Source organism: Lathamus discolor, chromosome 3 (assembly GCF_037157495.1).
Source record: "Lathamus discolor isolate bLatDis1 chromosome 3, bLatDis1.hap1, whole genome shotgun sequence".
Lineage (NCBI taxonomy): Eukaryota > Metazoa > Chordata > Aves > Psittaciformes > Psittacidae > Lathamus > Lathamus discolor.
This window is the reverse complement of record NC_088886.1, coordinates 135760242-135773873: the sequence shown is the minus strand read 5'-3', so window position 1 is coordinate 135773873 and position 13632 is coordinate 135760242. Positions and strand designations below refer to the sequence as shown.

The 13632-nt window shown below is 35.8% G+C and overlaps 1 protein-coding gene across 1 annotated transcript in view; it reads left to right on the top strand.

The window, feature by feature from the left end:
* The window catches only part of LOC136010575 (adhesion G protein-coupled receptor A3-like), a 286770-nt gene that overhangs the window by 225671 nt on the left and 47467 nt on the right, over nucleotides 1-13632 (top strand). Inside the window, exons 13-14 of the mRNA XM_065671986.1 lie at nucleotides 8812-9019; nucleotides 9952-10160. Of these exons, the coding sequence (XP_065528058.1) occupies nucleotides 8812-9019; nucleotides 9952-10160 (417 nt within the window). The remainder of the gene's footprint in view (nucleotides 1-8811; nucleotides 9020-9951; nucleotides 10161-13632) is intronic.

Sequence of the window (13632 nt, the reverse complement as noted above, 5' to 3'; positions counted from 1 at the left end):
CACCCTTAAGAACTGTTATGCATTCTCTGGCTTAACTTTCTGTATTATGACAAGTCTATTGTGGGTTCTGCTTGGCTTGCAGTAAGGAACCTTGAGTTGAAGCAGTCATGTAGTGCTGTCTGAAATATCTGAAAAGAGCCTTAAAATAAAAACTTAATCTAAACTGAATATCAAAACTAATAACTAACATTATAACAAAATGGTGTTTCTCATATAAAATTCAAGTGATATCATGTTATCCCCTTATTGATTTCTGGTTTGTTTTACAGTTTCTTCTGTTGTTGTCAACATTTGGGCAAAAGATACATTAGCATAATAGATGAAAACTTGTGTAAAAATTGGAAATTTTAAAATTAATTTGCTGATGTGGAATTTTGGAATACACAAAAAGTGTATTAACAAATTATCAGCAGTAAATCATTTACAAATATGGTTCTTAATCTTTGTTCTTACATTGTAGCTACTGGAGCAGTGATGTTCTGAGGCTTTTGCGGAATTGCCTTTTTCAGCTGATAATTGAGTTGCTTCAAAGGCTGTCTTTGAAATTGCCACAATATCAGAGTTAAGTGTTAAGAGGAGGGCAGTGAAGATGATCAGAGGTTTGGAGCACCTCTCCTACAAGGATGGGCTGAGAGCATTGGGGTTGTTCAGCCTGGAAAAGAGAAGGCTCTAGGGAAACATAAAAGCAGCTTTCCAGTACATAAAGTTGTGGGTGCTCCGTCCCTGGAAGTATTAAAGGCCGGGTTGGATGGGCCTTTGAGCAACCTGATCTAGTGAAAGCTGTCCCTGCCCATGGCAGGGGGGTTGCAGCTAGATGATCTCTAAGGTCCCTTCTAACCCAAACCATTCTGTGATTCTATGAGTAGGTTGGGTTGGGTTGGGTTTTTTTTTGTTGTGTCCATAATCTTTGAAAACTATCCTTTCCTCCCTGCTATAAAGACTAGGAAATGTGCATACTTTTAAGTCTGCATTTTTTCTCATGACCAGTGTCCTATTTGTCCTTGTCCTCAAGCTGGCTATTTGCTCACATGACGACTCTTCCTCCCTAGATATTATTCCTATGGTATTTTTAAAAACAACAGGCACAGCCTTTCATTTTGCCAGGCTAACAAAGCTAAACTCTTTTACTCTGCGATTGTGAAACAAGTTATTCATTCTAATGGTGACCCTATTAGCCATCCTCTATGCCCATTCTATTATGGACAGATACTGAGCCCAGTTGATCACAATTACATAGTGTGTTTCTGATTAGGCCTTTAAAATCAGAGTATTTCCATGGAAATGCATCATCTGGTATGTTCTGGACTGTATTCATTGGGGGGATTTTATTGTTAAATTATAATGGCTCTGAGTCATCCTGTGATCAACCAGTGCTTTCAGATCCTTTTCCTTCTCTGCTGCTTTCCAAAGTGGTCTATTTCACCAGCTTATAATAGAAGTTCTCTTCATAAATCTGTAAAATGTATGATTTAGAACATTGTCTTAGATGACATTTTTTCAAGGTCATCAAATAGAAATTGGAAGGCTCTAAACTGATTTTCATGGAAACTTTGGGTATATTCACTCCAGCCTGTCTTCTACTTTTGAAGTCAATAACTGTTTTGTAATGTTTAGCTTGTTCCTTATTCACCTGACACTATTTCTTATTAATTCTCAATGTCTCAAGTCAGCTGTCAGTTTTCTGTGTAGCATCTTATATTCTATTGAACCAAAGAAATTAGGTGAATTGTATTGCCTTGTCTATAAAAGTAGTACTATCATTTGGAGCTGGCATTATTTATCTTTAGCAAACCTACCCTTTCTCCCTTTGTGTTATCTTTGAATTATTTTTTTTTTTCCTTCACTTTCTCTTTTTCCCTCATGGTATCAGATTAACAGGTCAGTTGTGTCTTGTAAAATTCCACACATTTTTCTTTTCTTAGAAAAAGAGTATTAGATTTTCTGACCATATGTTCATGAATGCATTAATAATGAAGTTTGAAACAGTGATCTATGGTTTGGAGGAATTATGCACTTATGAATAAGCAATTTCAGAGCATCACACTAGAACCCAGAAACAAGGATATAGTGGTCCATATAGAAGTGCTTAAGGAAACCACATTTTCATGCAATTTACCAGTCAGCTGTTTTGAACTCATTAAAAGCTGCCTGCCTTTGGACACAGAAGTAGACCAATATGGCAGCAGCAGCAGCTGTGAGTGATCTTAAACTGTGCATTAAAATTGTTCATTTGTGCGTAAGTCTGTATCATTACTGACATGCCAAACTTGGCTCACTCATTCGCCCTAACTGCAGATCATTTTCCAGAGCAGTCATCATTGCCTTCTGACCAACTTGGTAGATTCCTAAAAAAAAAAAAATAAAATTTAAAAATATTTGTATAACAATATTTGGCTTTTATTAAATTTTGCTTTGACATTTGTGGTAATTTTTATATTCTTTTTTCTCATTGTTGATCCTAACATTGTCACCATGTAAATACCAGCACTTTCATTGAGGTTACATAAAAAAATGTATTACCTGCTTCCTTCTGTATGGCGGCTCTACTACTTTCTTTGCCCTGTTTTTTAATATAGATCTGGAGAACTTTGCTGTATGCAAATTTTTTTGGCAATTATCATTATATCCATTAATTTCTTGAAACTTAATACTCACTGATCAGTGAGGTTTTTTCTTCTTCATAGGCATTCTGATTATATTCATTGTCCTTTTTGATCTGCTTATCCATTCTCAATCTTGTAAAGTCCTCTTATTTTTTTTTTCAGTGAATTTCCTGAGTTTACCAAGTTTTCAAATTTGAAATGCAAAATCCTAATGTGGAGACTACTTTTATTTTTAAATCTTATTAGTAAAGGGTTACTGATGATCAGATTTTCCAAGATTATTTTATATTACCAGCTTTTCAAAAATTTCCTTGCTATTTGCTAAGTCTAAATTACTATAGAAATATTATAGAAAATGCTCTAGAAAACCTTTATTAATTAGTGAGAACTTTTCATAAAATTTGCCTATATTTCTTGTTGATGTCACACTTTCACTTTGCATTAATCCAGCAAAGTGCCTGGATTAAATTTATGCCTGGCTAGAACAAAGATATCTTGGACTCTAGACTTAGGTTTACAGATACTGAGATAGATGTTGGCTGCAGCATTACTACATAATGACTTTATCACATAATAATCTTAATGTACTTAGCAATTTCATCTCAACAGCTAGGTGATTTTATGTTGCATTTTTGGAAGTACCTCTTCATTTTTCTCTGGGAATCTATGTAAATTTTGCTTTTCATTTGCTGGTCATCCCTGAGCCTTCCACACTTGTGTTTAAACAGTAACCTAAAAAGGGTAGTTAAACTGTGACAAATTAGGAGCAAGTATGTGTAGATAGGTTAACATGGCTGGGGATGCCTACTTTGCATACTTGGTGCCCCCCCATTAAAAAAAAATATATATCTAAATTAATCCTATCCCTTTTAAGACCTGTCAAATTGTTTGTTATTGAGTATGTGTCTTGTATAACCAGATTTCTTCAAGCTGGCATTGTTTCTGTTTTGGCATTTTTCCAGATAGTCTAAATTTTGGGGGTTGGTTGTTGATACTTTTCGTACCAAAAAAGGAGATCAGTACTCAGGTACAGTCTACCTAAATCCTCGCAGCACTGGGCCACATGCCTGTCCTAATCTCATACATCATGTACTGCTGTAATTTCAAATGAGTATTATTTAAGTATCTACCAGGAGAGACAGCTGAAAAAAACAGTTTAGCACTTTCTTTGTTAACTGCCAAACTTTTAACATGAAATCCAAACTAAAATCTTCAGTTGCTTCTAAGAAGATGCTATGACTGAATAATATATACTGTACATGTATAAATAATTTATTTGCTTAATTTTATTATGGTGACCACACTCTTAACTCATTCAGTATGTATTTAGTAATATAGGTTATTGCCCATACAGTTTAATTTCCAATGGGTTTTTTTACTACTACTTTATGTAGCATGTGCCTATTTTGGCAACACCCTTGTATTTTTAAAAATATAATATGCATATCATAATAATATAATATGCATCTGAATCTATAAAACACCTCATCAGATGCCTTGCATTCTGGAAGCAGTGGAGTTGCCTTTCCAGTTCTTTGACAGGCTTTCAGATTATTTTATATCCTCTTTTTTTTCTATTTCTTTTTCTTCCAGTTTTCTTCCAACCTGTTGTTAAGGTGCTGGTTTTAAAGCTGAGGGAATTGCTGAGGGAAAAATATACCTTATGATTGAGGACTTAAATTTGGCTGCTTTCCTATGAAAAATATTTTATCTCAAAATGAAATACTGTGCTTGAACTCAAAATCAATCTAATATCAAAGCATACACAAGAAAAAGCTAAGGAAAATAATTTATGTCATTCCACAGTGGTTACCCAATATCTTTTTTTCGGTACTGATCATCTGATAATGGGTATGGTTTCTCAATATTTTGCTAAATTTTAGACAAGTAGATAATGGGGGAACAATGTTAAAAGTGGTAGCAGGTTTCTTCAAAGAATCATGAAAGTAGAAGGGCCAACATATCACAAAGGCTTCTGAGGCAAATCCTGTCTTCCCTAAACACTTAAAAACTCTTTGTAAGTGCTAACATTGATTGTAAGAAATTGAATGCTGACCAGAATAAAATTACCTGGGGAAAAACTTTGCTTTCAATCTTTCATTGTTCCCTTCTAACATTTTTAACATGTCATACATGCATGAACTGCAAAAATATCAAGACTCAGTAGCTCTCAGTATCCTGAGGACCTCTTGCTCTTAGAATGAGATTTTCCATTCAAATTTAAAACTTTTGGGATCCATTTGGATTTGTTTGTGCTGTTTCTGTTCCTCAAATATTTTGAAAAAAATCCATACACACAAAAAAGTAGCTCTGAAATGGAAACAAGAAATGAAACTTCAAAAGTACTTGCAAAACTGCACTTTCCAAATTATGATTCAGTGTTGACAACAACCTTTCATTTGGTTTTTTGGAAAGTTTCCCAGGTTCCAGGAAGTCATAGGAGCCATAAGTCCTAGGAGGCCTCCCAGAAAATCCTCAGATCTGGTTTAGAGCTGATAAGCCCTTTTTCCCTGGCTGCAGGTCATACAGCAGATTTTTGAATATATAGGCAGGTTTTGAAATTCGTATGATTTCTATCATAATTATGTGCAAATGGGTGGATGTTTGTAGATAGCTTGCACTTTAAAACACTGGCATTTTTCAGCAGAAAAATATTCCTTGGAAAAATCTACAGTATGTTCAGAATTTTGTTTTTCTAATCAATGCCAGTACAATCCAGTTAATAGGACTAAAAGTGAAACGGAGTTATGAAGGAATCTGTTTTGAAAATGCTCACTGAATGTTTAGATCTTGACTAGTAAATTGCTGACACAGACTCTTAAGGTTTTCCTAGGAAAATATGAGATGCCAGTGCTGACCTGTGTCATTGCAAAGCTGCAGCTCCTGTGCAGGATACTTGATGGTGGTTCTATTTCTAGTGTTCTTTCTCCCCTCTTAGAGGTGGAGCAGATTCCTGAGATGCTGCCCTGGCGTGCTCTGAAATGTCACTTCATATGTGATGTGATGATATGGACCCCAAACAAATTTTTTTTTTAATGGGATGATTCTTGTGGATTTTGAAACATCTGAAGCACGGTTTTTCACTCAAAATTTGATGTTGCTGTCATTGGTTTTAGTAATCTGTTCCCATGTTGTGTTTCATCTCTGGACCCTGGAGCACCTTGCAGAGCAAAAGAAATACCATCTTTTTTTTTTCACCAAGTGAGAGTGAAACTAAGGGAAGAGTGTGGAACTGACTTATTCATTACCACACTGTCTTATTTTAGCAGAATCCAAGACTAAGCCTCCAGTCAGGCTCCTTCCATTGTCTACTCAAGTGGGATTGCCTGAGTGCTCAGATTATTCCTTTCCTGTGAATAATGAGTAATGCTATTGGAAAAATTCTCACATGTCTTAGAAGTAAAATTGTTCACAAATATTTATTCATATTTTAAACAGCATTGTGAATGTGTGGGCATTCTCAATGTGTGCATTTCTCATTAGTATCCTAGCACAGGAGCTCGTTTGCAGGCACATTGCTGTAGCAGAATTTGATGTTTAATTTTGAAGAATTTCTACATAAATATTTGATGTGCAGTGAGTGGCTTGACTTTACATGTACGTTGGTCTATTTAATGAACAGCCCTGTCCCTTTGCCCTTTGCTCCACCAGACTTCCTGGTTATTACATAGGGTAATATTTGCAATTAAATTGTGTCCCAGGAAGTGGCTGTAGACATTATTTAGTAAAGATTATTAAATAGTTAATGTTATGGGTATTTATATTCTTGATACATTTTGAGGAAGCAAACAGGGAAAAACACTCTCCTGAAGTCTAATAAGGAAATAATTTCCTGTAAATGTGTCTTTTTGTCATGTAAGTAATTAGATGTTGCTGCATATATGAGATTTGCTCAGTCAGCCTGAGGAGTGTGACCGGTCCACACTAAATCATTTGTAGGCTGTGTATAGGTTTTTATCACTGCATTTGACTTTTGTCTCTCTGAGGCAAAGCTGTAGCCTGTGGGTAAGATTTTGGGATGCCATGATCAGATTTCTTTCTTTTATGCAACTTAGTGAAGAGTCTGGGGTGGATGGGTGTGGGAAGAGACAGGGTGATAGTGAGGAGGTCGGGGTGGACATCACTTTGGTCTTTCTCTAGCTGTGTGACCTGTCAACAGACCCACCAGCAATCTGTGCTTCAGATGTGTGCAGCCTCTTCTCTGTACATCCCCACTCTCATAGCCAAGCCCTGTATACACTATTACTTTATCCCATTGGTATCAGTAAGCCCCAATGAAGAAGAAATTAGAGAACCACAATGAATTAGACAATTTCACCTCTTAGCAAAAGTGCTATAAACCTGTTGTCTCTGGCTTGTGTAGGACCGCTTTTGTCATCGTAGCACATTGTTGCTTATCCTAGTGCCTTTAGCTGTTGGTTTCATTATCATAAACTAATTAGATGCTTCTAGCTTTCTCTTTTTGAGTATAAGTAATTAATGTAATTTAATGTCATAGTTGTTACTTTTTTCAGCGTAGAATGATAATAAAAAGTCAATATAAAGTTAAGCATACTGTAATTTGTCTTACACTTCTATAAGTCCTCAACAGTGATCTCAGGTTTGATAAATGACACTTCAAAAAATTCCTGTGTGTACTTATTGATAACAAATTTATGGCCAAAATGGTATCATCAGAGGTTCAGGATATACAGATACTTTGGGATATCATAGAGTAAAATATGTCTTTTTCAGAAGCATGAGATAAAGCCAATTATGACAGCTTTAGTGAATTAGGCAGTGGAAACAATCTAAGGATGAATGCTTGCTGCTTAGCTCAGTTAGTTCTCATTAAAACCTTCATAATAATTTTAAAATTTAGTGTAGAAATGTCCTGTTGTTATTTGCTCTGGTTTTCCTCAGTATTTTTGGTAAGTGGCATTTCCTAGATAGAATACTTAGTTTTAAAAGGAATTTTTGCCCTTTTTAGTGTTAAAATCGCAAATTGTCTCCAAAATACACATGACAATAAAGATAAAATTGTACAGAAGACTTCATCTGTTTACTTAAGCCTACCAATGACATCATAGACTAGTCATGCTTTTCTCCCACATTTATCGTGAGGTCAGTAGATGCTTCTCATATTCTTTTTAGTTTGCTGCTCTGTTTTCTCTCTCACATGGATGTTTCTCCCAGCATGTGGAAATATATTAATGTCATGTTTGTTTACATCATTGTGAAAATTATTGTTCTACTTCTCAAAGAGGTAGTGCACATGTGCTTAGAGTAAACTGTGTGATAATCTATGTAAATTTTGTGCACAGAAGCTATACTTCGCCCTTGGGGAAAATGCAAATTAGAGCATTTTGTAGTTTGTTTGTTTTTAAATACATACACTTTTGACTTCAAGGCTCAGGACAGACTCCCTGTTTATTTTCCCATTGCTCATCATTTGTTTTTTCTTGCAAATATCAGTCGTTAATGATTAGCTTGCTACTTTGGTAGGAAAAAAATGTTTGATGAGTTAAGTCCTGAGAACATAATGTTTGATGTATTGTATAGCTCTGCTGTAAGGGAATTATCTGCTTGTAAAAGGGTGTATAACAAACTCACAACTCAAAGCCATTAGTGATCTGACAGTCTTCATTCATTTTCTCCCAGTGCCGTGTTGTTTTCTTCTTGTACATTAGTGTCTGTAATATTTTTTAACCCTGCACTAGTGAAACACAGTTAACTGGTTTTCCTTATATGAAGCAAGAAAAACATACTCATAAAATGTGTTGTTTACTGCACTTGCAATTCTCTGCTGATGCAATTCTTTGTATTAATAAAATTATTTTTATACTCTAAGTACCCTTTCAGAGAAATGTTATAGTGTAAGTTGTCTGATTCTGTTTTAAGTGAAGGAGAAAACCTGGTAGAGGTTGTCTCTTTAAATCAGATCTGCAGTGTTGATGGACCCTCTAGCAGGCATGGTAAGAACCATTCTCACCTCTGCAGCAGGGAGCTTGACCATATAGACTCTCACATTCAATCAAAACGTTTTCCCTTTTAATATGCACTGTACCGATCCTATTCCCATGGTTACAGCTCGTGCTTCTTTGGTCGCTTCCAGTCTGTTGGAAAAGGAAGGCAGCACACATTTCTTGTACCGGAGTTTAAAACATCATGAAAGCAACCCTGTTGTGATTTGCATTTTAAATGTTTCTTTTTTTTTCTCATTGTACAGAATGCTGTAGCAGTAGCTTCAGTTCATTTGCCACAGTCTGTCTTCTCTCCGTCTTCAGCCTGGCAATCTGTTGATAACTCCACTTGCAAGCTACAGTTTATTGTCTTTCGGAATGGAAAACTCTTTCCTAGCACAGGAAACTCATCAAATCTTGCAGATGATGGGAAACGTAGGACGGTTGCCACACCAGCTGTTTTTGCTAAAATAGGTGAGGAGCTGTTATGCATTATTTCCTTTAATCTAAAAGCTACGGTATACTTGATTATGTAGAGAATAGAGGAGCAGAGTATACAGTGTGCAGAGAGGCTGGAAACAGTCTCTTTCTTCAGCACAAATGTTTGCAATCTGAATGATTTTATTGAGACTGTCCTGCAAATAAAGAAATGCACTTGCTGTATGACTAGAATGCAAATTTTTGGACTACTGTTTCTTGACCATGTTGTTACAGAGGTTGTTTCTTAAAGCATGGTGCTATAGGAAAGAACCTTTTTTACTCTTCACAATGAAAATTGCAGTGTTAATGTCCTGGGCACTGATAAAAATGAGGATTTTGGAGGGGGAGTAGTGCCCTGTTGCATGTATTAATACTCACCAGAATACTTTCTGATACGATGGATGTAAAACAGGTTTTGTTAAAAGCTTTTGTCTAAATGTGATATATTGTGTGTTAGTGAGTCATTATGTTTATTAATTATTCACCCAGGCAATTTTACTAATTTTATTTTATACTGAATAGTGCTCTCATTTCTATTAACATTTTTAAAATGTTTTAATGTGACTTTCAAGTGCAGAATCATCTCAGCTATTAATCACAGCATGAAACTGAGCTGTTTCTGCAGTTACATGGGCAATGGTATAACACTGGTCACAACAGAAGTACCTGAAACAACACACAAAAAAATCTGCTTTGTTAAGAATGATTAGGTTATTTGGACACATTGTGGTATTGAAATGCTCAGATTTATTTATACTACTAGCAAACTTTTCCAAATGTGAGCACTATGTTTGATTCTGACCATTAAGCATGTATGCCTATTGCTTTTTTTCCCTATAGTTTAGTGTATCTGATCTCTTTACACGGCGTTCATTAATAAAGGGTTTTCCGCTCCATCTCTCTGATTCAGTTTGTTGCTTTTGCAGATGGGTGCAGTTTTGGAAACCTCACCAGCCCTCTTACTATAGGGTTGAGGCACTTTGCACAGGGTATAGACCCCATTGCAGCCTTCTGGGATTTTGACCTTCTAGATGGACATGGAGGATGGTGGGGAGAAGGGTGCCACATAATTAGTTCTGCAGGCAATATTACCACCATTCAGAGTACGCACTTCAGTAACTTTGCAGTGCTAATGGTAAGTATATGACTTAGCAAATATACATGTATTTCTCTACCTCTCTTTTCCCTCCCTTCACCTCCCTCCCTTCCTCCTTTCTTCTCTCATTCCCTCCTCCTCTCTCTCTCTCTCTTGCCATGCATATATGTTCTTTTTATGTGCATCTCTCAGTCTTACTTGTCAGTAACTGACCTTCTGGTTTCTATAATGTTTAGTATAACACAGTCAAAGAAAGTAAGTTATTTAACTGCTAGTAAGTTAATAAATCTGCTGGTCAGTTTTAATACCCAGAGACATGCCTAATCAGAAATGATGTTAAATTCAGCCTTACAACTGAAAGTTCCATCAAGGAAAGATAAGTACGTAATGGTTATAAATTATAGGACAGGGTTTAAAAATGCATACTCCTGTGTGGCTTTACATCAGCACATCTCAGAGGCTGGTCTGCTTTTGTTCCTGCCCTGCACTGTGTTGATCATACTAATTAGTTGCAGGCATACCGCAATGTTGAATCATTTAATAAATGGAGAGGAATAACATCTTCTGCTCTTTTAAGTAAGGGCAGTGCTGTCCTTGTTGATCCTGTAGGAGTTTTAGTTTGTATACCAATGCTGATTGCCTTCTTACCAAATTGCTGTTCATGGAGAAAAATATTTCTGTGCAGTGCTAACACATCAGCCTGCTTTGGTCTGTTCACAGTCACACTTACAGTTCCCATTGCAGTTATTTAACTATCCTGCTTAACAGAAAGTTACCTTCAAGAAAACAAAAATATGTGTGCAATAGCAACCTATAATTATTCAGGGAATAAAGGAAATCAAACAAAAAATTAGAGCTTTCTAATATATATAAGTGAGAAAATGTTTGCACCATTAAAAATATTTATTATAAACCAGTTGTAAAAAAAAAATATCCAGATGCGTGCTGTTAATACCAGATTGACCCTGAATGCCGGTGCATGATTGCACTGTAGCTGCTGCTTGTGTACATTACAGAAATGTTTATAGTTGGGTAAATAATGTATTGTGTGTATGTGTAAGGGACAGCAAACATAGGAGACAGGAATTGTGAGGACGTGTGCAGAGAATACCAATCTGCTGCTGTCAGATGGAGCCCAGATGGCAGCCAATCATAGCACAAGACTGTGGCACCCACGAGTTAAATGCAGATATTATCGTCCACTTCCTATGAACTGATTTCCCTCAGAGTTACTGGAACATTTTTTTCACCCATTCCAGAACTGGTCAGAATTTAAGAGCTGTTTCTAAGATTCGACGAGATCAAATACACCTCATTTCCTACAGCGTCAACGACTTCCGTTTTTTCCCCCAGCCACTTGTTTCCCCAAATGTGAAACATAATCTTGCTTTGAGAATGTTTTTCTAAATTCATTAAAGAAAGTACCTGTTGACTTTGCAGGTGCCACACCCAAAATGTCTTCCTCCTCCTTCAACTGCTTGGGTTTAGCCCGTTCTTCTGAAACTTTGAGTAGTTAGTATACGTTAACTAATTGTTTGCAAACAGCTACTTTCATTTTGGTTGCAAAAGCTGCATACTGACACAACAGCTGCAATTAATTTTTGCTTTGTAAAGCCACATGCACGTTTCTCTCTGATAAGATATAGCAGATCGGTTTTTCTATAACTGTAAAGGCAACTGAGGCAGGTTTTAGTGTGCCTTTTCCAACTGGTATGTAATTTTGGTTGAGATTTTGTGGAGTTTTTGTCATAGTAATTAAACTTTGCTTTTTTTCTTGTGTGCATCTTTCATTTTTATCTGTGCAAGACAAGAAAATCTTAGACTCACCCTTGCTTTGCAGTTGATATGGTAGCAAACAATGGGGTATGTTCCTTAGCTCATGTTTCACAGTCACTTATAAGAAAAAAGATGCCTGATCCTAAGTAATATTTATATATATGTATATGCACACACACAAATATGTTTTACAACAGCTGTCTTTCTAAACAGCTATTGGAAAACTTTTGTAGCTTCATTATGTGTGGCCATTTTCATTCAAGTGTTATTTCTTAATGAGTGTTTTGTGGCATAAAGTCAAGGATTGTCTCATTTGATAGAGACTGTGTTTTTCTGGGCAGTTCATTTCTCACACCAGAAATGAAAAATATTTCATTGTTCTACTTAGCTATTAATTTATAATGTGGACAATATAAAGTGCCTATGTATGTCTTCTTAATTGACACCTGGGTACCTAATATACTTTAAAATACTAACAAACTGATAGCAAATTCAAAATAACTACCATATGGTATGTAGCCAATGAAAATAGCTACAGTATCGTAATACATGTTATTAATCTGTAATTCTCTAATCTATTAACCTATAAAAATTCATAATTTATTATTATGTTCTGGAGTAACAGCAGAATACTCAAGTAGCACCAGTAAACTAAAGAGCAGCAATAAAGCTTTACATTACCATCAGAATAATGAATATCCTGCTGTGGAACAAGATTAAATAGAAGCCTCAGTTAATCTAAATGACCATTTTTGTAGCTAACACAGCACATATCCTAATCTGTCATCTTTCTAAATAGTATGACAAAGTTCCCTGAACTGCTTTTTTAGAAGTTGTTTCTACCTGTGTACTGTAAAAGGGTTAAAATTAGTTTCATACAGTCCTTTTTTAGAAAGGCAGCAATCAAGGATTTATCAGCTACAATTGATAATTAATAAGCATGAGCATTCTTCAAGTGAGAGGATTCATGTAGAGTCATTTGATTTCTTTCTGTGACAGTTGTTAAGTGATGTCAATGAGAGAGAGAGTACAGTTTGGAGGTTGAGTTGGAAAGGAGGCACAGCCTCCTTCCCTCACCGTGCTTTCACTCTTTCACTCTCCTCTGGGTTGGGCCAGTGGATAGAAGTAAAACAGTAATGTCAGACGTAACAGATTATGATTTATTTCTGATCAGCTTTTGAATGTTATGTCCTAGAGGTAATAGGAAAATACAGTGAACTAAATTCCCTAGCTATATTCCTGCCTTTCTCTTCATACGCTATGTGTTTGAACCAGTCCCCAATTTTGTCTTTTCTTCCATTACCTGTAGGAGGAAGAGATGGTCACACTTCAGTTTCTTTTGGAGATCCCTCTAGGATCTTGAACTATGAACCCTACAGTATGATTTTCTGATTTAGAGTAAAATTATGAACTTATAGATTCTGAAGAATCAGTGTATCTGATTATAAGTATTTACTCTATAAGTACTATGTATTTGTGCTCTTTTGTGAACTGAACTGTCTCTCAGTATTCTAACTTTTCAGGTCAATATTTGTGTATGTTATGACCAATCTAGTGTCCCGTGGCCATAGTGTATCTGAGTAAAAACTCTTCAGGAGATAACAAAAATATCTAACAGCAACATTGAATTTCAAAATTTGCTAAATATTTCAAAATTTGCTAAATATGTTTTGGCATACATTGTCCTTTGTTCTTTCTTTAATGTTTCTTGGACCAGAATAGGAATTCAATAGTC